The sequence below is a fragment of the Procambarus clarkii genome, chromosome 10 (assembly GCF_040958095.1).
Source record: "Procambarus clarkii isolate CNS0578487 chromosome 10, FALCON_Pclarkii_2.0, whole genome shotgun sequence".
In the NCBI taxonomy this organism is placed as follows: Eukaryota; Metazoa; Arthropoda; class Malacostraca; order Decapoda; family Cambaridae; genus Procambarus; species Procambarus clarkii.
The window spans coordinates 48,618,809-48,644,554 of NC_091159.1; the positions used below are offsets into that span (position 1 = coordinate 48,618,809).

At 45.1% G+C, this 25,746-nt stretch overlaps 1 protein-coding gene across 5 annotated transcripts in view; it reads left to right on the forward strand.

Annotated features, from left to right (window-relative positions):
* Window positions 1-19,982, forward strand: part of LOC123774331 (proton channel OtopLc) — a 219,099-nt gene extending 199,117 nt beyond the window's left edge. For 4 of the 5 annotated variants that reach the window (XM_069322034.1, XM_069322035.1, XM_045768505.2 and 1 more), the window contains 6 exons: window positions 15,240-15,514; window positions 15,653-15,855; window positions 15,969-16,929; window positions 17,155-17,330; window positions 17,448-18,494; window positions 18,925-19,982. In XM_069322034.1, coding sequence (XP_069178135.1) covers window positions 15,240-15,514; window positions 15,653-15,855; window positions 15,969-16,929; window positions 17,155-17,330; window positions 17,448-18,494; window positions 18,925-19,044 — 2,782 coding nt within the window. In that variant the 3' untranslated portion in view covers window positions 19,045-19,982. Of the gene's footprint in view, window positions 1-6,258; window positions 6,760-15,239; window positions 15,515-15,652; window positions 15,856-15,968; window positions 16,930-17,154; window positions 17,331-17,447; window positions 18,495-18,924 lie in introns of those variants that run through there. The other variant, XM_045768513.2, reaches the window with a different exon arrangement.
* Window positions 19,983-25,746: the final 5,764 nt, after the last annotated feature.

Below are 25,746 nucleotides of genomic sequence, written 5' to 3' on the forward strand. Positions count from 1 at the left end.
TCTCTCTCTCTCTCTCTCTCTCTCTCTCTCTCTCTCTCTCTCTCTCTCTCTCTCTCTCTCTCTCTCTCTCTCTCTCTCTCTCTCTCTCTCTCTCTCTCTCCTTCCTCTTCCCTGCCCCCGTCCGTCCCTCCCTAGGGGGCAGCCTGAGACACGTAATATGGGTGTGGGCCAGATCACTGTATTAGGGAAGGGTGTGGCAGAGAGAGAGGAAGAGAAGGAGGATGGGAGAGACGTGACATGAGAATGATGTTAACCTTTACCTCTGCACAGCCTTGACAGCAGACACTCCCGCCTCCTTCACTGCATCTCCTCCTCCTCCTCCACACACACACCAAACCTGTGCTGCAAGGCTGTCCACACACACACACACACACACACACACACACACACACACACACACACACACACACACATACAATTGTCTCCCTGTCTTGTGCTGGATTTAATCCGCCAAATTTACCAGTCTCTTGTATTTTTTTTAATTACTCGCTATCCCCCCACACCCCCTGCTCCTGCTCCTCCCGTGAGTTCAGCTCTTAACTCTCCTGGTGAGGACAGCGTCAGGTTGTTGCTGGTCTCAGGGTCTGTCCTCGTGACCAGGTATTTTTGCTGGTTAGGCAAAGTATTGTGGGCGGCCTTGATCCTATTGCACCGAGGGACCATGTCAGGCGGGGCGTGGGTCCCGTGGCTCGTGGGTCCCGCGGGTCCCGTGGGTCCCGCGGGTCCCGTGGGTCGTGGGTCCCGCTGGTCGTGGATCCCGCGGGTCGTGGGTCCCGCTGGTCGTGGGTCCCGTGGGTCGTGGGTCTCGTGGGTCCCGTGTACTGTCCTTACACCTCCCATCAACATCCTACACATCCTTTACTCTTCCCAGATGTTCGGAAAGCTTCCTTAACATCTGCCAAGGTTCCCAGCTGTACGTTAACCTTTTCAGACATCCGCTTAGCTTTCCAGACGGCTGCATATCTTTTTGGACCTACGCTAAGCTTTCCATGTGTCCGCTAAGCAATCCAGACGCCTACAAATCTTCTAAGACGTACTGTAAGCTTCATAAGCATCTGCTAAGCTTTTCCAAGTGTCTGCTAAACTTCTCATACAGTCGCCCAAGCCTTCTGCAAGCTGGCGATAATTTAAATATCGCTCTTGCAGCTTTTAAATCTAATTTCGCGAAAGCATTCTCTTGCCCACTTAAATCAGATTTGTAGAGGCTCAGTTACTTGAAGCGGACGGCGGCAACAGAACCTGAGGCAAGAGGAGGAAATGTAGTGTAATTATATATAAGAAAGAGGAAATAGAATATATATAGAGAAGAGTTTGACTGGGAAGTAGGCTATAGACTAAATTTAAACAGCGCGGAAGGAGAGGAAAGCCATCTTCGGCCGTGATATATTTCACCGGTGAAACACAGGGACCTTCTGCTCCTCCTTCTCTAACTTCTTATATCTTTCGCAACGACCTTCCAGCCGCCAACAGCTCCGTGTGTCTCTCAGGGCGACCTTCCAGCCGCCAACAGCTCCGTGTGTCTCTCAGTGCGACCTTCCAGCCGCCAACAGCTCCGTGTGTCTCTCAGGGCGACCTTCCAGCCGCCAGCAGCTCCGTGTGTCTCTCAGGGCGACCTTCCAGCCGCCAACAGCTCTGCGTCTCTCAGCGCGACCTTCCAGCCGCCAACAGCTCCGTGTGTCTCTCAGCGCGACCTTCCAGCCGCCAACAGCTCTGCGTCTCTCAGCGCGACCTTCCAGCCGCCAACAGCTCCGTGTGTCTCTCAGCGCGACCTTCCAGCCGCCAACAGCTCCGTGTGTCTCTCAGCGCGACCTTCCAGCCGCCAACAGCTCTGCGTCTCTCAGCGCGACCTTCCAGCCGCCAACAGCTCCGTGTGTCTCTCAGCGCCAGAGAGAGAGACCGGCCTGTCTTAGACCTGCCCGTGACTATATATCACGGGCGTATAGTACAAGCCACTCATGCCTGGTGTTGCTAGACAATGGTGTTGTTAGCAACATAATTCTCGCTGTAATAAAACCCCCGTTAAATACACTTATCGCTTAATGTAGCCTCGTTAAACTTAGTTCATCGCTCAAATGATCCCCATCGTTCTTTCGCCTCAACAAAGGCCCCAAGGCGCCAGCACTCCGAGTTCAACGCTCTCGTCCAATGTTGGGAAATGGGTTTGGATGACGGAGTCGTGACGCCACAAGCGGTCGATGGCATCTTCCCTGCGAGAGAGATGACAGCAACAACTTCGGAATGGTTGTGAGGGCCCAAGGCCCCAGGAAGGCACAACCCCTCACTCGCTCAACCGCGCAACACTCAACGCATTTGCTAGCGTTGTGTTGTGGCGAGACGTTATCACTTTGGCGCGTATTGGTGGTAGGTAACCGCTGTGTTACTGACGCTTTAGCGGCCCTCACACACTCTGTAACCGCGGGGTTATTATTTTTTTACCTTTGATTGATGCAGCGTTGTAAACACGATAAAAAGTTGTGTCTGTGTGATGGGTAGAGGTGAGGTTAGTGATCCTTGTGGTGATCCAACCGTATTCACCTAGATGTGCTTGCGGGGGTTGAGCTCTGCTCTTTCGGCCCGCCTCTCAACTGTCAATCAATCAACTGTTACAAACTACTAACTAATTGTTTTTATTTTTTCCTACACGCACCCAGGAAGCAGCCCGTAACAGCTGTCAAACTCCTAGGTACCTATATACTGCAAGGTAACAGGGGGCATCAGGGCGAAAGAAACTCTGCCCATTTGTCGTGGTGGTCTTCTTTGCGTCCCCAGGGCGTCGGGGCTCTTGTGAGGAATGGTGATCAGACAGTGGCAGTCTTGTGGACAATGTCAGTCCTGTGGGGTCATGGTAGTCCTGTGTGTTATGGGGGTTCTGTGAGGCGTGGGTATACTGTGACCAACAGTTCATCTGTGGAGGTTCAGCTGTGGGCAGTGGAGGTCCTGTGGGCAGTGGAGGTCCTGTGGGCAGTGGAGGACCTATGGGCAGTGGAGGTCCTGTGGGCAGTGTAGGTCCTGTGGGCAGTGTAGGTCCTGTGGGCAATGGAGGTCCTGTGGGCAGTGGAGGTCCTGTGGGCAGTGGAGGTCCTGTGGGCAGTGGAGGACCTATGGGCAGTGGAGGTCCTGTGGGCAGTGTAGGTCCTGTGGGCAGTGTAGGTCCTGTGGGCAATGGAGGTCCTGTGGGCAGTGGAGGTCCTGTGGGCAGTGGAGGTCCTGTGGGCACTGGAGGACCTGTGGGCAGTGGAGGTCCTGTGGACAGTGTAGGTCCTGTGGGCAATGGAGGTCCTGTGGGCAGTGGAGGTCCTGTGGGCAGTGGAGGTCCTGTGGGCAGTGGAGGTCCTGTGGGCAGTGGAGGACCTGAATTGTTTGTTATATAGTGTATAGTGGTCCAGTGATGAGCATGTGTTGTGTGGTCTGAGGCGGTCCTGGGCAGAGTGCTGGTGTACGACCCGAGGCGGTAGTGGGCGGAGCATGTGTAGTCCGGGAGTTCCCCTAAGCAAGCTGGCTGCTAACTGCCCGATCCTGATCTCCGGAAAAGGTAATTGTCGCAACTGCTATGGCCCAAGACCATCTTCGTCCTCAAGATCAGGTTATACGCGGTAAACTGCTTTGAACGGAAGGGTCCGTCTTTTTCCTGGACGGCAAAACTCTGAAAGCCTCTATAAAAATAAGAACTTCGATAGTCTGCACCTGTTTTGAAGTGGGAACTTCGATGTTGTAATCAGGTGGTGCAGCAGGCATGGTGATGAGACGAGCAGTGGGTAGTTCGTCCTTCGTATAAGGTCGCGAAGATCGCGCTGAGAGGTCCACGGAGCTGCTGAGAGGCACACGGAGCTGCTGAGAGGCACACGGAGCTGCTGAGAGGTACACGGAGCTGCTGAGAGGTCCACGGAGTTGCTGAGAGGTCCACGGAGCTGCTGAGAGGCACACGGAGCTGCTGAGAGGCACACGGAGCTGCTGAGAGGTACACGGAGCTGCTGAGAGGTCCACGGAGCTGCTGAGAGGTCCACGGAGCTGCTGAGAGGTCCACGGAGCTGCTGAGAGGTACACGGAGCTGCTGAGAGGCACACGGAGCTGCTGAGAGGCACACGGAGCTGCTGAGAGGTACACGGAGCTGCTGAGAGGTCCACGGAGCTGCTGAGAGGTCCACGGAGCTGCTGAGAGGTCCACGGAGCTGCTGAGAGGTACACGGAGCTGCTGAGAGGTACACGGAGCTGCTGAGGTCTAGAAGGTCGCGCTGAAAGGCACTAGCTAGCTCGTCCTAGCTAGCAACACCCGCCTTTTAAATAACTACTCAGCTTACAAATGTCATTCGAATTGAGGTATAAATTTCGTTGAATACAATCGCACACACGTCCCGCCCCCCTGCTGCTCCTTGTCGTCGCGTCCACCAGCACAGCCCCCTACAGCCACACCTGCAGCCACACCTACAGCCACCCCTGCGTACGGCGGGTCGTGAGAGGAAGCAAGGCAGACGAGGAGTGAGGCAAGACCCGCGCTGCCATCACGGCTCCCTGAGGTGAGCTTGTGCAGATCCTGGTGTTGGGTCTCGTCTACACACTTCTTGGAACATATCTCCTTCCCTGTATCAAACAAGGCTTTGGAGGACACTTTCTTTCTTAGCTTCTGCTGCCCAACCACTTGAGCTGGACGGTAGAGTGACGGTCTCGCTTCGTGCAGGTCGGCGTTCAATCCCCGACCGTCCAGGTGGTTGGGCACCATTTCTCCCCCCCTTCCCCCTCGTCCCATCCCAAATCCTTATCCCGACCCCTTCCAAGTGCTATATAGTCGTAATGGCTTGGCGCTTTCCCCCTGATAATTTCCTTCTCTCAGCTTCTGCCAAAATATTAGACAGAGAAGGAAGGGGATGTTTGGACGATGAAGCAGGAAAGTTAGGGAACGCTTCCAGCAGGAGGCGGAAGTCTGTGAACGCTTCCAGTAGGAGGCCAGAGTCTGTGAACGCTTCTAGCAGGAGGCGGAAGTCTATGAACGCTTCCAGTAGGAGGCCAGAGTCTGTGAACGCTTCCAGTAGGAGGCGGAAGTCTATGAACGCTTCCAGTAGGAGGCCAGAGTCTGTGAACGCTTCTAGCAGGAGGCGGAAGTCTATGAACGCTTCCAGTAGGAGGCGAGAGTCGGTGAACGCTTCCAGCAGGAGGCGAGAGTCGGTGAACGCTTCCAGCACGTGAGAACAACGTGATGGACTCCTAGAACGGCTCCTGGAACGTCTGGCGGCGTCGGGGTAGGTTGGGGCGGCATGATAACTGGGGCCCTCAGGATGCATCACGGCCAGGATCAACGTCGCTGTGGGATCGCGGGATGTGGGTCTGGGACGTTGTGAAGGGTTGATGAAGTAAGGGACTGTTGATGTCTTAAAAAATGCTCCAAAAGTCATGGTTTAAACCTAAATTACTTGTCTTCGATAACCCAAAACACCATTTTTGGCTTCCCAGCAGACATTTAAGTATAGAATCCATTAAGTATTAGCTAGTTATATTAGTAGTGTTTTACGAAATGTGCAATAATAATATATATTTACATTCGTTTATTTCATCTCTGAGGCAATTAAACTACCATCATTAAAATTGTTTGAATTTTAGACATACGGAAATTCTGAGAATGCGATGAGAAATGTTCCGTGGAATTTTCTGACAGTACATAGTAGTCAGCTTACATCCGCCTATAGTGTTACCACAGCTTATCCTGGACATCCGTCTGGATTGCTACCACAGCTTATTTTTAATAAATATATAATAATACAGTTATCGCTACATATTTACTATGTATATTTGCAAGAGAGGCTCGACCTCCAGGCCTCACCCCACTTGACATACTGTTCAACTTCGATATTAAAGAGAAGCCACATACTGACCACCTGAAATAGTGGACAGTTGAATTGGTCTTTAGAATAAATTATTACTAGACCTTTAGACCGTTCTCTTCCCCTCCCCCGTGCTCACGGTGAGGGCGCTCGCTGGCACCAAGAAAACCACCTCAAGTACCATTAACAAAATAATTATGACCTATTGAAACGTCTCTCTTGGCCCATGTTTACCTCTCTTCTGGGGACACAAGAGAGAGAAGAAAGGCTCGTCTTACAGACACCCCCTCGACATATCTCAACCATTCCAAATGTTTACATTGCGCAAGAAAGAATCTGTTCTCCAGGATTCCAGGTAGCGCTGGAAGCTCGGGGAGTTCCCTGGATGACGGGGGGCGGGGTCTGGGGCCGTAAGTACCCCCAGCGCCCCGCCTGGCCCTACACAAGTCCCACATCCCCCGCCAAGGACGAAAGACTCTGCCGTTGGACGCAGGATCCCTGTAGCCTCACTTGGTCTGGAAGCCACGGAGGGCGCGCAAGCAGCTACGAGGAGTTCCAGCGCCTAGATTCGGAGCACGCCAACAGGGGAATATCGCTACAGAAGGCATCGGACTTGGACGTTACCTGGATTATACCGTGTACCTGAAGAACTAGTCCTCGTTCCTGCGGTAATTAGCATCAGTGTTTGTGTATTAGCCTCAAAAGAAAATTGTAGTTACATTCGTGACGTGTGGTAAAGGAAATCCTTTAAGGAGACTGTGCCTGATCAAGTGGATGTCGGTGTTAGTGCGCGGAAAATGTCACACGTTCTCGTGAATGCTTCGTGACGCCCTCAGGTGTTTGTGGTCTGAGCGCTGGTAACACACGTATCGTTACGCCCTAATCTTTCGGATGTATAACATGACGACTATTAGGATTCCTCTGCATCTAGTCCTCAGCAGTATTAGGTGAGTTGTAAGTACCTTCTGCCTCAGTTTCCACCACTTTATAGACACCTACATCCTCCTCTCACTTACGGGCTCACCATAGCCCGTGCTACATAGACATTTCGTTCTGAGTAGCTGAATCTAAAACAACAACAACAACAAATCCTCTTACTTGTCAGCAACACCTGCCTCTCCTAGCTAGCAACACCAACCTCTCGTAGCTAGCAACACCCACCTCTCCTAGCTAGCAACACCCACCTCTCCTAGCTAGCAACACCCGCCTCTCCTAGCTAGCAACACCCACCTCTCCTAGCTAGCAACACCCACCTCTCCTAGCTAGCAACACCCACCTCTCCTAGCTAGCAACACCCACCTCTCCTAGCTAGCAACACCCACCTCTCCTAGCTAGCAACACTCGCCTCTCCTAGCTAGCAACACCCACCTCTCCTAGCTAGCAACACCCACCTCTCCTAGCTAGCAACACCCACCTCTCCTAGCTAGCAACACCCACCTCTCCTAGCAACACCCGCCTTGCTAGCAATAACCGCCCCTCTCTCTCTCTCTTCCTCTCTCTCTCTCTTCCTCTCTCTCTCTCTGGAAACTGAAATCTACTCGAATACTTCTGTGAATTATTTTATCTATATAAGGAAAATTTTCGTGTCTGTAGTCGGGAAGAGAGACTTAAGAGCATGCTGGTGAGGACACGGCAAGACGGCCCATGCCAGGCGGCTCTGATGTATACCACTGAGGTCGTTAATGTCCGCTGAACCTCTCACGTCATGTTTACACGTCTCCCGTTTGTGCTCTAAGTCCTGTTCACTGTGTGTGGTACACCTGTGAGCGCGGTGCGACAGGTGTGGTATAGCAGTGAGGGCGTTGCGACAGGTATGGTATAGCAGGGTGAGCGGCGCGACAGGTGTGGTATAGCAGTGAGGGCGTTGCGACAGGTATGGTATAGCAGGGTGAGCGGCGCGACAGGTGTGGTATAGCAGTGAGGGCGTTGCGACAGGTATGGTATAGCAGGGTGAGCGGCGCGACAGGTGTGGTATAGCAGTGAGGGCGGTGGGACAGGTGTGGTATAGCAGTGAGGGCGGTGCGATAGGTGTGGTATAGCAGTGAGGGCGGTGCGATAGGTGTGGTATAGCAGTGTGGGCGGCGCGACAGGTGTGGTATAGCAGTGAGGGCGGTGGGACAGGTGTGGTATAGCAGTGAGGGCGGTGCGATAGGTGTGGTATAGCAGTGTGGGCGGCGCGACAGGTGTGGTATAGCAGTGTGGGCGGTGCGACAGGTGTGGTATAGCAGTGTGGGCGGCGCGACAGGTGTGGTATAGCAGTGAGGGCGGGGTGACAGGTGTGGTATAGCAGTGTGGGCGGTGCGACAGGCGTGGTATAGCAATGAGGGCGGTGCGACAGGTGTGGTATAGCAGTGAGGGCGGGGTGACAGGTGTGGTATAGCAGTGAGGGCGGGGTGACAGGTGTGGTATAGCAGTGAGGGCGGTACGATAGGTGTGGTAGCAGGAACAAGTACCTAACCTTCATCACCATCCAACTGCCCAGCCTCCACCGCCGTGGATGAGTTTCCTGCTCCGGTAATCCTTGTTTACTCTATTTTCAACAACAGAGGTGACCACTGTACTACGCCCGGGCCGCGTAGGGCGCCTTCCGCTTCTGGCTGGTCTAGTAATCCCAACGCTACGGAAAATATGTCTGGAACGCGCTCCTTAGTGACGTATATACACACTCAAAGTCTTTTGTTTATACCAGAGCATTCTTACATATCCTGCAATGTTGACGTCTCCCACTGGTTCCCTGCGGTGGTTTCCGTGTTTACCTAACAGGCGAATCTACCTGTTGATCTAGGTGGCTAGCTTTGATCATGTTTTAGTGAAGTTTTAAGCAATTATTAGTTTTTCACAAGGACCTATACATCGGGGAAAAAAACTACCTCGGGGAACTTCCCGGGCAGGAGCAGGTTCTTGTGGACACGTGTTGTCACATCGCCAGCGTTATTTGTTATTTGTCTGTTTAGTTAAATCGAATTAGAAGAACGTAGCAAACGTAGCTGCGAGTAAGAGGCTCAGTATAACAAACCAGAAGTATAACACGTTCAGGTAAAGAGGTATACATCAGGTTGTTGATGATAAATATATGAGTGGTGGGGCGGCGGCACCCCCTCACCAGCTGAATGGTCGACGTTCCAGTTTTTGCTGGTGGGTGTGGTGGCCACGATGACAGCTGGCGGAGTCCGGGCTCGCGATATGCTTTATATCTATTTCATTGGTGTACCAATTATTGTTTGGCCTTGTTTGATGCTCCACCGTTAGCAATACGTGGGGAGGAGCAGGTATATACACAGTTTCGAAATACAAGGTAGAGCAAGTTCCCAAATGGCGCCAGGCTGAAGTTTTCGTCAGCTCTTCTTGTTTTGTAACGTTTCGCTCAGTCTCAGCTCAGGACACAAAAATTCTTACGTGGTGTGTACGATTCACTTTGGAATGAACAGTATCTCAACAAAACAAATTTTAAAGGTCAAAATTGGGCTGGACTATGGGTCCACTGGAGCAAACTTGCCGAACAAGATCCCGGCCGCCAGAAGGTGTTCTTCCTGTATATCTTACATACACAACAAAATATATGAATTTGAATTAGATGCATTGAAGTATAACTTGTTTGGTTATTTGTGTCTACGGGAGCGAAATCTAGCTCCCGGGTCCCGCCTGGTAGATTTTGTAGCGAATTTATACCTACAGGGATTCCAGTACTTTGCGTGTTCTGGAAACTGGATGTGGTATACTTACCTAGTTGTACTTACCTAGTTGCGCTAACGGGGATTGAGTTCTGGCTCTTTGGTCCCGCCTTTCTACTGTCGATTAACTGGTGTACAGGTTCGTGAGCCTACTGGGCACTATCATATTTACATTTGAAACTGTGTATGGAGTCAGCCTCCACCACATCACTGCCTAATGCACTTCCTACTCTGACATAGAAAAAAATCTTTCTAATGTTTCTATGGCTCATTTGGGCACTCAATTTCCACCTGTGTCGCACACACGCACACACACACTGTGTGTGTACAGCGCTGCCAGTGAGTAGCACAGTTTTTGATGTTCATTTAATTATGAAAACACCAGAGATAAACTTTTTTTTATTTTAATAAGCCAAAAACATGACAATAAATTCGTTACCTAAGAATCAGTTGTGATTGCGTCTTGTTCCCCTTATGTTAATGACAGTCATTGTGAAGAATGTAATTTTTACTAATAACAAAAAATGGTCCTCAAAAGTTAAAGTATTTTTCTTCTTGGGGGAATAGACACAGCTGGTGGATGACAAAGCCAGTTCGTCTCCGCTGACTAGGGACCTCTGACCTTTTGGGGTGGTATGATGGCTGTCCAGAGGTGGTAAAAAGCAGTATGAAGCCTGACCTTGCTACCCGCGTCTCTCTGCTCTCTTGCATTACCTGTCTTGACAATCTTTTTTGTTTGTAGTCACGACGTCTCGCTACAGTGAATTTAAACCGCCACTGTAGGGTGGCGCTACTACTCGACAAGTTCAGGTTTTAGGAGCGGTTAATTTCACGGATGATTCTGTGAGAGAATGTTATGGAGCTGTTATTCAACGTGGCACTTAAGTACTCAACGTGGCACTTAAGTACTCAACGTGGCACTTAGGTACTCAATGTGGAACTTAAGTACTCAACGTGGCACTCAAGTACTAAATGTGGCACTTAAGTACTCAATGTGGAACTTAAGTACCAACCCAATTTTTGACGGGTGAATTTGTTAGGGTTGAATTAACAGTGTAAGATTAGGCTAGGATCCTGTAGATGGATATTGGTGTTTTCTCTTGCGTACATATACAGCTCACTGTAGATTACTTATACTTATAAGTCCAACAAATCTTCAAATTCACCAGCCAACACAACTTGCCTTCCACGTAACCCTATATAAGTTTGACGTTAGGATGATCAACCACCGAGGGTATAATTAAGGCCACCACAAGAACCCACTGACCTACTATCTAGTATACTTTTGACCAGAACAAGGTTAAATACTAGTGAAAACTCTCAATTATATGTAAACTACGAAGTAGGGTACTCTTCAGGGAGAGACTGCATCCAAGATTAAGATAGGCTTCTAAACGCCTATCTTAGAAATGTTAGTATACTGCGTCTTCGCCTTATGGACGTTTCAACTTTGTTTATGTGTAATAGTAGTACATCAGTCTCAAGAGACTATGGAGCTGCGCTCTGGTTGTCGGTCTGGTGTGGCCTCTCCAGGGCGCAAAGCCAAGGTCCAATAGGCCCATTTCCTGTATGTGTACACAATGGAAAAGAGCCTATTGGATCTTGAAAAGTAATTTCATGCACATACTGTAGTATATTGACAATAGATCTTTATTTATATTGGTATTTTTCATTTACATAATTGTTTCTGGTTTTGTAGTAATCCAAGTCAATCTATAAACTGCCTTCGTTATATATATATATATATATATATATATATATATATATATATATATATATATATATATATATATATATATATATATATATATATGTCGTACCTAGTAGCCAGAACGCACTTCTCAGCCTACTATGCAAGGCCCGATTTGCCTAATAAGCCAAGTTTTCCTGAATTAACATATTTTCTCTAATTTTTTTCTTATGAAATGATAAAGCTACCCATTTCATTATGTATGAGGTCAATTGTTTTTTATTGGAGTTAAAATTAACGTAGATATATGACCGAACCTAACCAACCCTACCTAACCTAACCTAACCTATCTTTACAGGTTAGGTTAGGTTAGGTAGCCGAAAAAGTTAGGTTAGGTTAGGTTAGGTAGGTTAGGTAGGTTAGGTAGTCGAAAAACAATTAATTCATGAAAACTTGGCTTATTAGGCAAATTGGGCCTTGCATAGTAGGCTGAGAAGTGCGTTCTGGCTACTAGGTACGACATATATATATATATTGAATCGACTTGCACGCCAGTTCAAGTCACCCCATTGCCTCACATATTAGAATTTCTGTTTATAATTCCTATATAATTTTCTATATGAAAAAAATAATTTTAGCAAAAACTCACTTAAAATGACTGCCAATATTTTTGCTTGTCGGTCAATAAGCTCTTGCGGTGGCGTTAATAACCATTCAGAGACTAATAGACTTAGATCCAACACTTAAACAGGATTATTATTATTATTATTGCTGCTGCTGCTGCTGCTGCTGCTGCACTCCTTGTGAGGCAAGCTAGAGCTTGTTATTGGCTCTGTGTAGAGCACGACCTTGACATTTAGAGCGACTGGTTATTACAACACTAACTGAATTATAAAGTATCAACTATTGGAAATGTCAACTACTACAAAAACATAGGCCTGATTAAACAAAAAAGAACTTAGTATAAATATGTGTCGACAGCGCTCTACAAGAGCCCTAGAATGAAGAAAATACATATATAATGTAGCGCTGCCGAGGCTTACGGTTTCCGCCTTGATAAAAACAAGTCGAAGGTGCGATTATCTAATTATCTTGTTGTCAAATGAGTAACCTTTTCGGGGCGTGAATTTCTTATGTTACCAAGAGACTCTACTGTTGTTCAGACTCCAGTTTAGACTTCAGCCTTGAATTTATAGCAGCCGATGCTTATCTTATTTTTATTTTATATTTTTTATTTTTTATATATACAAGAGTTGTTACATTCTTATAAAGCCACTAGCACGCATAGTGTTTCGGGAAAGGTCCTCAATCCTAATTTTCCCTGGAATACGACTCGCCAAATCGTTTAACAATCAGGTACCCATTCACTGCTGGGTGAACAGAGGCTACAGTTAAGGATTGGCGCCTAGTCAATCCTCCTCGGCTAGGATACGAACCCAGGCCAAATCGATCACGAAGCGCGTGGGGCGAGTGTCATTCCACTGCGCCACCTAACGGCGTTCGCAGGATCGAGCTTAAGTCCCTGGGCCCTGCCTCTCCAAATGTTGCACTATGGGTGTTAGTTGATAAATCACACTTAACAAAACAAGTTGAATTTTTTTAATAGCATTATAATGATGATAAATTAAACAAACTGTCTCAGGCTAACGCCTAACGAAAGTGTGAATCTGTGCAAATAGGATATACAAAATTTAGGTCTAACTGAACTGCTTCAATTGGTATTTTAAGTAGGGAATGGACGTCTGCCGAATTCCATCCTTTAAGCGAAGCTTTACTGTAATACTAAATTCCATTAAATCTCAGCCATCATTGAAACAAAAGATCATCGGGTTCATAACAAACACAAATATGGACTCATTTGCATAATAATAATAATAATAATAATACACAGAGAAATCACACTAACGTGATACATATCAATGATAAAATCAACTGGATCTATGACCTGACTGGAACCAGCGACCAAAAGAATCACAGCTACTAACGTTACCTTACCTTGAGGTTACCTTGAGGTGCTTCCGGGGCTTAGCGTCCCCGCGGCCCGGTCGTCGACCAGGCCTCCTGAAACTACTGAACTACGTTAACTACATTAACTACTGAACCACCCTGACTTTCGTTAATTTTCTCAATAATAATAATAATTTATTTGAGGAAAACGTTGCTAACTATACAAATACTGACTTACTGTAATACCATGTAAGTCAGTATATAGGTTGAATATAGTATATAGCAGTATAGCTTGGGAATGGGAATGATACAGACTTCAAGTTTAACTTGCCACCGATCTCCATTACTGTGTGTATGTATAACTTGTGTATTGTGTATATGTACAATATTCGTGTACCGTATGTGTGTACAGCAGGCGTGTACTGTATGTATAATTGTGTACGAATTGTATGTACAACCTTCGTGTACTATGCGTATGTACTACTTCCGTGTAATCGTATTTGTGTGCAACCATCCTATACCGCGTATATATACAACTGTTGTAGACCATGTATATTTACAACCTTCATAAACCGCGTATGTAAACCATTGTGAACCACACGTAAAAATAACCTTCGTACTCTCTATGTACAACCTTTGTACAACCTTCATGTACTGTGTGAATATACAACCCTCCTGTATTGTATGTATGTAAAAATTATATATCATACTAGAGTCAGTTAATATCTGTATTTTCCTCAACTTGACTGTTGGAAGCCGTGACTGTCTTCACTCACTTCCAACCTGAACAGTAAACACATCTCTACTACCACAAGGGATCACCTAACCTTCCCTAGGTATAATTATACACAAACCCATCATATATATATATATATGTGTGTGTGTATTTGAGAAAATTCCTTTATTACATCGTATTTGATTAATCCCGGTGATGGTCTTGCGTATAATTTTGTTATAACGCAATGTGTGCGTTGGTTGAATTTTTGGACCTCAGAAGTCAATGCGTGAATCGATATATATATATATATATATATATATATATATATATATATATATATATATATATATATATATATATATATATATATATATATATATATATATATATATATATATATATACTATGCGTATATATATATATATATATATATATATATCTTAGTCAACATAAACCCTGGAATGTTACGCAGGTCATCTACATTAAGAGGATATGTTTACTGTGGCGGTCAGTAGTCACTACAAAACAAACCTCGTAGAAAATGTTACTGATACTTAAGGCAACTAGGCTACTTGACAAAGTCGTATTTGGGATCAGTGGATGCAATTCCAGTTCGTTCTGGTTAACATACCATATGTTATAATGATAAGTTTTATTTTTAGGTTTCATGGATGTATTTTAATGGTCAAGTTGACAGCTGTTGTCATTGAAGAACAGTACTGTCATTTGTCTGTACGTATAGGGTACATTATTTAATAAATTATTGTCTTTCTGAGATTGTGGAGTATGCAACATTTCACATAATATCAGTGGATTATATTGATGAGTTTTGACTTGTCTTTAAAACTGTAGTTATAGTTTATGAATATGTTATATTCGGCTGGACGTGAGGATAAATGAAATATGTTATCCTGAGGCTCGAGCTAGTTATTGGTCGCCTCGGTACCAAGGATCACTTGCTGGGTCCTCCCCTCCTGCTCTGCCTCAGCCCATGTGCCTAACATGTTCCACTTCCGCCCACACGATGTTTACCCATCGTGTAGGCTCCTTAATAAACTTATGAAACTCAAAACAGTTGCACAACGCCAGTTTTCCTCTGTACCTATGCTTCCATTATTTTTTTTAAATTTCCAATTTATGCATGTTAAACTTCGTATATATAACTTGTGGCATCAAAAAAACTACAATTGTGAGGTAGCTTTTTATATTGCAGAAATACCTCAATACAGTTGTCATATAAAATCTCATTAAGGCATGCTATGAGTACTGTAATAGACTGTGTTACTACACATACTGTAGTGGTCTCTGTGTTACTGTGATTTTATATTGTTCATACTGTAGTAGCTTTTGTATGTCACTCGTAGTTTGAGTCATACTTAATGTCTTGTACTTGGTCGGCAGTGAGAGCGAGGCCAGTGGAAGCAGCACGCTAGTGTCACCAGTACAACACCGTCGTCGGGCGAACCACGGCCTGCCCGCCAAGCATCCTCATCGCCGCAGGAAGGTGAGCGCACCGCCAGAGTTGCAGTCGCACTTTGGAGTTTCTCCACACACTCACTACGCCCACGCCCACACCCACGCCCACAACATCCAAGGCCACGGCGGTGCGAATCCCGACCACGCGGACACTTCCGCCAACTCCGAGTATATCCTGAATTTCCCTGGACATAAACACTGTAAGTATGACATCTTTGTTCTTGATCAAAGACTCTGACGTATGATTTATCGGTGTATATAAATATACTGAGCACACAGCCAATATGGCTACTTGTATTTTACGACATTTTGACTAAATTAATTATTTTTGTGTACAGTGTCGGGGACCTTCCACAGCGGCTCGGACTCTGGAGTACCGTCCGAGTATTCTTCGTGGGCTGCTCCCGTGTCTGGAACCATCCATCGGGAGGGTTCCGCCCCTAGCGAGTTACCTTCGGGCTCTGCCAACGACCTCGCAAACCAACGCCAGCCGATCGATCCCCAGGAGGTGACTTTCTACCAGTCCGACTCCGACTGCGAGGTAAGCACTACTGGCATCGTCACCGGCTTTGTGCTTGAGAGATACCCGAGTTCTATTGTCATAATCTTAGATGATTAGCCGTAATATTTCATTTAATTTTGTTTGTTCCTCAGAGTTTGGACGGACTGCAGTCTCCTCAGAGGCAGCGTAAGCCTGGCGGTGGTAGAGGGATGAGCAACCAAGGTTACGTTAATACAGAACCCGCGCCAGTGGTGCTCCCCGTGGGCTCTCCTCCACCCTTCAATCGCATCCCAACGGAACCCAGCATGAATTCTCCACCTCCTTCTATTTCGGGTATGCCCATGGGCCATTCTCGTAGACACAGCATGGTCCTCCAGCTCAACCTCCAGGGTGCTCCACCTCCGGTGCATTCAATGCCCCATTCTACAAGAGGGCGGTCAGTTTCCATGGTGTCATTAAATGCCAACCAGCCAATGCCAAACATGTATCCCAGTCTACACGACACGCAGTCCATGTACAGCGAGGTCGGCTACGGGCAACACGTTGGCTTCTCTGGCGGGCATCATATGGAGTCTCAAGGGTCTCTCTCCGGCGGAGGGATGAAGATCGTGGACAGTCAACAAACACTAGTTGCTGGCCACAACGAACACGTCTCCAACCATCCCGACATGCTTGACCCGGACGCCCCACAACCCACTGAAGAAGGAGAGAAAAAATCTAGGTTCCAGCTTACCTTAAGTAAAAATATGAGCATAATGTATGCGGTATTTTTGGTCTCGCTAGGAATCGTCATATACTTAGCCGACACCTTCAGCGGCCACGATTCAGCAATAGCAGAGGGTTTCAACGTTTATTTAATTGTAGCACAATTGGTGTGGTTATTCTACGTCCATGTAGATGTCCGACGTTACGTCAACCTCATCTCTAGAGCGCTTGATGAGGCCAAGACGAAACAAGTCAACAAGGACGAACAGGTGCAGTTGGAGCCAACGGGTGACGGTCAGTACCAGCTGAGGATCAACGTGCCGGAGGCCCCCAGGACCATCCCCCAGCACTATGGCTTCACCTCCGGCAGGCACGGTGGCTCCCTCTACCTGAAGATTGGCGCTACAGGTACTACAGAATCTCCATAAATCTTTACCATTATTGGTCATAAAAGATATTCCATGAGATAAATTTTCATGTAAAACTATTGTGAACTTTATATAATGTATGTAAATCACGAATAAATTAACTCGTGATGATTAATATACAAATATTTAATCACAAAAGAAAAATGAAACAAGAAATAACTTGAGCGTTTTCGTGTTATTATTATAATTATATTTTCTTTGTCAGTTTTCTGCCTGGGTTACCTGATTCACACCGGTCTGAACCTTGGTCAGAAGATCTTATACCTGGCTGAGGACGATCCTCTCTTTGACAACTGCACCTGCACCACTGACGTAGTCATGTCCGTCCTCCAGCCTGTGTACGCCTTTTATCAGCTCTTCTTCATCTTCAAGTACTCCAACGTAAGTATAGCAACATGTCCCATAACTGAACAATATATGACAATGACATTGTTTTGTATTAAGAGTGAGCGGCGTAAATATTAGTTTTCGTCATCTAATTGTTTTTTCCTTCTGCAGCTGATAATCAACCGTCGCCTAGTTTTGTCGAGATTTGGCATCATGCACTGCATCGCCTCCTCCTTGTGCTTCTGGATCTATACCATCTTGCAAGAAACTCTCCAAGCGATCTTCTTGAAAAAGCTTTCGGAGAAATCCAACGCTGAAGCTTCGGCCGCCGCAAAGTTAGTAACGCCTGGTGATGAGGACGACTCCGATGAAATGGATGAAGATGATCTTAGCAACTTCACTGGCCGGAAGATCTCAGCGGCCTCGGCTACCACTTGGTCCATCAACTACGGTTGTGAGAAGGACACTCATCTATCCTCCATGATCAACACCACCACCCCGTACCTTTACCCGTTCAGCATAGAGTTCAGCATCCTGATGGTCGGCTTGTGGATCCTCCTCTGGGAGAACATCGGCAAGTTCGAGCGACACACGCACATCCCTTCCGTTGAGGTCACTTACGAAGAAGACAACAGCAAATCTCTAACATCCAACCTCATCATATATGTCGACTGCCACGCTTCTAACCGTGGACTGTTCGCTGGTCTGCTCATGACTGTCGCTACAATTATATCTATCATCCTCTTCTTCATCTTTTCGACGTCTGAGGACACCAAGCAGCTGGGATCTTATGTCAACGGCATCAGCGAAGTCGTCTTGCTCTCCTGTATGTTAATCACAGCTTTCATCGCGTACAATTCGATACGAATCCTGGACATCATAAAAGACAAACTGAGCAGCGTCGACGACATCCTGTTGTACGTGTCTCTGCCTTGCATCTTCCTCTACGCCTTCTTGAGCATGGTGCCGGCTATCAAGAATGGCGAGGTGCTCTTAGCTACCGTCTCCATCATACAAGTGTGTCAGGTGATACTACAGACGGCGCTCATCTGCGATGGTCTAAGGCGGTGCTCCAACTCGCAGAGGCTTCAGAACAAGAAGCCGGGCCGGGAGTTCCTCACCTACCTGGTGGTGGCCAACGTGGCCATGTGGCTACTGCAGACCTTCGAGATTAAGAGCGAAGAAGGCAACTCCGCTCTGTATAAGTTCTACGGCAAGGTAAGTCCTGCCTCTTTACCTCCACCACAGAACTTGACATACAAATTTGAGACATAATTTGTGATCATAATTTTTTACAATTTTAAACAAGATTATGTTGAAAAGTTTCGTATTGTATAATAAATTGGTATTGTAGGAAGTGAGCCAGGCTGCGGTATACATAAATTCTGATATGTAAATCCAAAATCTTTATTCATAAATGTTTGGATATTTATAATTGAATTTGTTTACACAAAATTGCAGTACATTATGTAAATAATGTACCTTACAATGTTTTAATTAGTGACATGCAGTATATTATATATTATATATTAAAAATCCATTTGTGAAAGGAAAGATGGGCATTCAAAAAACATATATTAACCTGGTGCACTTCCTATTGTTGCGATACAGTGTGGCCGATATTCATTTGTTTCTGGTGTACTTACAGGAGCTGTGGACGTTACTCTCGCACTTGACACTGCCACTCGCTCTCTTCTACCGGTTCCACTCCTCAGTGTGTCTTGCGGACATGTGGAAGGCGTCGTATGAGGCCGAGGAGGGTCATTAGATGGAACCGTTGAGTCCCTAGATTTTCCTAGGTTCCTCATCTCTAGCAGCACCCCGCGCTGTGAGCCATACTGTGCTGGGACGGGCTCACCATGCTGGGAGGGACCCGCCACGCTGGCTGGGACCCACCATGCTGAGAGAGACCCACCATGCTGTGTGAGGAGGGACCTACCATGTGGTACCCAACATGCTAGAAATCGAGGAGGGGCCCGCCATGCTGCGCGAGGAGGGACCTACTATGCTGTGTGGTATCCAACATGCTAGGGATCGGGGAGGGACCCGCCATGCTGTGCAAGGAGGGACCCACCCTATGCAGTGGGGTGAGTTCGCACACGCCCAACCTCTCCCGCAGCGGCACCTCACGAAGCTCTGCAACGAGACAGAGAGGCACAACTTTGTCGGCGACCCCCAGAACGGTAGTGAACATGAAGCACATCTCTGGTTACCAATAGACTAATGAAGAGGAAAAAACATATTTCAAGCTAATTCGAGCACCTGTGAGTGTGTCCTGGTGAGGCCAGGGAACCCCTCCGTCGCCTGCTGTACATACTGGTCTGGGCGGGGCTGACCCGTTCCAGTTGCTCATTTCTCTGTATTTATGATGCCATGCACTGGATAATGACATCCTTGTGATACGCTGGTCAAGTCGGCGCTGGCCTCGCCAACTCCAGGTGAGAAGACAGGTCAGGTCGACACACTATTGTGATATGTATAAACAGGAGGAGGAGTGTAGAGTAGTGTGAAGTACTTTATTTAGCTGACAAAGGCTGGAGCCTGAAGGTCGGGCATTACCTCTATATTTGTATGTAAATGTTGTATTTAGTATACATAATTAAGTTATAAGCTCAAGTACAAGCGATTCATTGACGAATATATATATATATACATACATATATATATTATTGTACTTATGCCAAATAAAATAATATTGATTTATAATTCATGAATTCTGACACCTACCTCACCTGGCTCAGTGTGTCGAGCACCCATCGACACAGAGATCACTAACCGAGAACATATTTCCATCGACAGCAATATATAGAATAAGCATTGAATATCTGCTGGATTATATATGCATCTCTAGCCCAGATCTTTTATTTAAAAATGCAATTACCCACACAAATTGAAAATAAAACGAAATCTTGAACTGCAAAATTATTAAGATACATAAAAGTTAAATTTGAAATATTATTTAATTGTTAGTAATAATATAATTTTAGCAATAATAATATTATTTTAGCAATATATAAATTTTATAATATTTCAAGAGTTGATATTAAATAGTATAACGTTCCAGTCAAATTAAAATAATTATAGTATACTTTAGAAAACTGAAAATTCTTAAAACATAAGAATAAGTATCCAGTAATAAAATATAGTATTGTACAGTGTACCTGCGTTACTTATTCTGTTCTCTTTGGTTAATCAGTAAGTAACTCCTTCCTTACTGATAATAATAAATATACGACTAATAATAACACTCCAGTGGTTAATAGGCACCAAGCTATTCTCGGTCTATACACACTGATTAGATTAGATTAGATTTTTTATTCAGGTAACGGTACATACATTGAGGATGAGTTACAAACATAATGTTGGATTTAAAAATTGAGGTAGTACATACAATACCTAAAGTCACTAATACGGCCACTGAGTTTACTTTAGTCGGACTATGTTCAAGACAAAGTAAGCTAGTGATGGCCTTAATAACATCAGATCAAGAAGAAAACACATACGCAGAAGTGAAGTATATTCGCCAATATAAGTATATTGGTATAATAATAATTATACCAATAGGTATGTAGCCTATTGTGGCTCCCTGCCATAACAACACTCCAGCGGTTGATCAATCTATATTAAACACCAAAAAGAAGCCAATGAAAATATAACGACCATTCTGCCATAACTTTAACAATTATTTAGCTTCGCTATAAAACTTAAAAGAAAGTTATATTATCCTTTTCTAAGGATTCATTAGTCTAATTGTGAATGAGGGAGTTTTCGTAATAGGGATATTTTCCTTGCACTACAAAATGGCCCATCATCATAAACAATGGCAAAATACTTGCTAAATAATCAACCTTCCCAACCTGTCCTCAGGCCAGGCTCGTTAAAGCAACGGCCGTCCTCTGAGACGCATTCATCAATTTTAACATACTGTTTAATAAAAAATATGTTGTTCTCATATATAAATTAATATTATTAAACAGTAAAATTCAATGTATAGTTAGGTTAGGTATTTAGATTCTGTTTGCGATTATTTGTGTTTGTAGTACGTAGGTGAAGCATTTACAGACTTGTGGTTCGAGCAGAGGACGCCAGCGAAGCACTGCTCGAGAACGGTACACACGTCATTAGTTGAGTCTTGTGGAAATCGTTTTTCATTTATAAACAGGTGCTTTGCGGTTATATAACGAGCATTTCGCCTTTGTTGACAAGGACGGGTTGCCGCCCTCCTCTGACCGTTTATGAATGAAACATATTGTTGTGTTCGAGCTTGTCTCACTTCCTGTGCTCAAAGCTCACCTCTCTAAACCGCCCGTCTTGATGACTCACGGCTACAGTTTGGACCAGCATGGGTTGACGACTGGACGGATACAATAATGAACTAGCAGAAACATTATATAGAAGGCGAATCGATTCTGGGAAGGATTACTGACCAAATGAAGTGAGTTCTTTCACAGTATGATGTTGTAGTGAATGTATGACGAAAGTATCGGTATGATGATTAATTTTGTCCATATTCAAGCAAGGAGGAGGCGAAGCTTTGCTTGTTGACCAGACCACACACTAGAAAGTGAAGGGATGACGACGTTCCGGTCCGTCCTGGACCATTCTCAAGTCGATTGTGCTTTGCTGGCTAAGACCTGCTGTAGAAACCACATCCTTACATTCAATTTCCCGGCATATTAATCCCATGTTAAATATGACTGTAATATTCCATAACCAAGCTCTGAACACGTGTGATTAATGGCAGATTTAAAAAAAATCTCTTTGTACAATGGCTACGTTCTCCACTCAAAATTGAGGAGCCCTGGTTCGATTTCCCGTGTGAGACAGAAATGATTGGACACGTTTCCTTTCACCTGATCACTAGAGCTATTAATCTAGCAGTAAATAGGTACCCAAGAGTTAGGAAACTGTTGTGGAGTTGCATTCTGCCCACCTGTCTTATCCCCAATCCCTGAACCCTATCCCACCTCCTATCCTATCACCAACCTCTCCCACCTCCTATCCTATCACCAACCTCTCCCACCTGGCCTAAGTACATCTTATCCCATACCCCTCACGCCTTCCCCTCACCCTACCCTACCTACCTTTAAGGTCCTATTTTACCTAAAGCATCCTACCTTAAAGGTGTATGTGTCCTCCATCTCGGTGTATACATTACTGAGAATTGAGTTCTAGATTATGGCTTAGGATGCAGTATATTTGCTGTTTGATCAGTAAGCAACTGTCTCCTTCATAAGCCCAGAGTTTGTTAGACATAAAGCCTAACATCAGTTATGAGAAACACTTTTCTAACTTCCACTGAAGAACGTGTGTATCCCTCCGCCAGTCTGGTTAAGCCGCGTCTTCCTGTCGCACTTTAATATGTGTATAAGATGACATTTAATATGTCGGAGCATTAGTAATAAGTATCTCTATATATTTATCCTTCTACTTCTTCTTCCTTCTCTCATCTCCCCTCTCTCCTCTACTTCAACCCCGTTTTCTATTTTCTCCCTTTTAGTCTCCCCTCTGCTTTCCCCGTTTTTTTATTCATTCCCCTTTCCCTAGCTCCTTCCTTTTTTTATTATAAATATTGTTCTTTCACCTTTTTTATTATAATTACTATTCTTTCGCCGACCCCTCTACTTTAGCTCCCCCCACTCCGTTACAAATGGTGGCAGCGGTTTAGATATTAATTATACTAGACCCGCGCTCCCTATGTGATTACCTGATGGCGCTGGTCTAAGTGAAGTTTTAGAGAGTTCTTTGAGTTAATTTTGTTGGTTGTCGCCTTAGTGACGAGTTTTAGCGGTCCTGTAAATTCGCTATTTGGGAGCTTTTAATTTGACGAATTTTAATTTTGACTATTTTAATAATTATTTTCGTTTTCGCGAGTTTGGATATTATCATCTAGTGTGCTATAAATTCCAAATAAGAGTACTTTTGGCTGAAATTGGAGAGGCTTAGACAAGATGTTTGTTCAGGTAAAGGCACATGCATTGAAAAAGTTCAAACATAATGTTGGATTTCTAGATAGTTCAGTACATACACTGCCTGAATCACTGATACTCGCAGCGTTTAGGGCAATTAAAGGAACTTAAAGGAATAAGTTGGTAATTATTGAGAGTATTATTGAGAAAGAGGCTGTGTGTACATGACTGTAGCGAGGGAGTGTTGTATCACGTGACCTGCAGCTGGCCCGGTGTAATATTCTTTCTTATATTTTATTTTTAAGACGTGTTTTTGTTAATAGGTTTAGATTTTTCTGTTGTCAAAGTGTTGCAGTGTGTTGTGGCACTTTGGAGCCGTTTTGAATTATTTGGACGGAGTATAGTAGCTCGACTCCCTTCCTTCTAACGACTCGGAGGCGCAAGCAAATCGGTTATCGATTTCGTAGCAGCAGTTCAGTACTCGCCTAGTTGTGCTTGCGGGGGTTGAGCTCTGGCTCTTTGGTCCCGCCTCTCAACTGTCAATCAACTGGTGTACAGATTCCTGAGCCTATTGGGCTCTGTGGTGAAATGTCGGGATAGAGGACGCCGTGGGGCGCCACGTGGGTGTCTGAGGGCGCTGTAAGGCGGCCCTGAGGGCTAGTGTGATCTCGCGAAAGTGCAAAGGACCCTGATGTACGAAGTAGGCAGATCTTATAGCAACGAATTGACTGTAGCGGTTGGGCTCACTAAGACTAACCGGGTGAATTCAAGAGTACTAGTCCAGAGTCGTCTTTCACTGGTTGGGGGGTTGTACCCCTGGGCCCCTACGAGGACTGTGATCACCTAGACTATGGCCAACCTTGTGGACCAGTGAGGGAGACCACGTGTACTCGCCTAGTTGCGCTTGCGGGGGTTGAGCTTCGGCTCTTGGTCCCGCCAAATCTTGTGTGTGAGGGAACTATAGTGATTAGGGCTACTGACTACACCTCAGAGCTCGATAAACTGGCTGGCGTCAGAGTTAGTGACTGTTTACACTGTGTGAATGCGAAGCTTGTAACAATGCATGAGACCCATAAGCATGCAAGCTCTCTTAATAATGTCATCAACACGGCATGCAACGTTTCCCACAAGAAAGCTTAAATGGGCTTCTGCTAGTGGTGGAGAGTTAGGCACAAAATTGGTTACAGAGGCATATAGTAGGTTATGCATGAAATGGGTTACAGAGGTTCATAATAAGGTACACACATAATGGATTAGAGAAAGTGAACCGAATTTATTTAGCTTGACAAGTAACTAGGGCAAGGAAACTATTTAATCCATGACCACTTTGGGATATTTTTATAATAATGCATGTTGCGTGTAGACCACCATAATGGTAAAAGAAATATATACAAATATAGCGATGATAAGACACTTTTCTGCTAAGCAATTTAGCAGAAAATTTAGTTCTTCGCTTGAAAAAGAATTTGAAAAATTAGATCTCCAAAGCTCACTTTACAATTTACTGTGACCACCGCACCAGCGATTGTCAAGCTGTTTGTTGGTCACGGAACCTGTCTGAACAAGTTATTAACCAACGCCCGATGACACTTGTGGCAGTTATTTCATCACATCTCTAAACATGCAATTTTGAGGCACGTTTCCTTTCACCTAATGCTTCTGTTCATATGGCAGTACCCCAAAAAACTTTCCCCGTGGCGCAGTGGTAAGACGCCGCGCTTCGCCAGCGTTTTGGCCTGGGTTCGTATCCTGGCCGGAGAGGATTGACTGGGCGCCAATCCTGAACTGTAGCCTCTGTTCACCCATCGGTGAATGGTTGTTGTTAAACGATTTGGTGGGTCGTATTCCTATGATAATTAGGATTAAGGACCTGCCCGAAACGCTATGCGTGCTAGTGGCTGTACAAGAATGTAAGAACTCTTGTATATATAAATAAAATACAGCATTAAATAGGTACTCGGAGAGTTAGTAAACTGTTGTGGGATTGCATCCTGGGAGAGGGTCAGTTCCACCTTGGTGGAGGGGGGGGGGGACCTAGATAAAAGACTATGAAGCCTAAAGTGTGTATATATATATATATATATATATATATATATATATATATATATATATATATATATATATGTCGTACCTAGTAGCTAGAACGCACTGCTCAGCCTACTATGCAAGGCCCGGTTTGCCTAATAAGCCAAGTTTTCATGAATTATTTGTTTTTCGATTACCTAACCTACCTAACCTAACCTAACCTAACTTTTTTGGCTACCTAACCTAACCTAACCTATAGAGATAGGTTAGGTTAGGTTAGGTAGGGTTGGTTAGGTTCGGTCATATATCTACGTTAATTTTAACTCAAATAAAAAAAAATTGACCTCAAACATAATGAAATGGGTAGCTTTATCATTTCATAATAAAAAAATTAGAGAAAATATATTAATTCAGGAAAACTAGGCTTATTAGGCAAATCGGGTCATGCATAGTAGGCTGAGAAGTGCGTTCTGGCTATTAGGTACGACATATATATATATATATATATATATATATATATATATGTCGTACCTAAT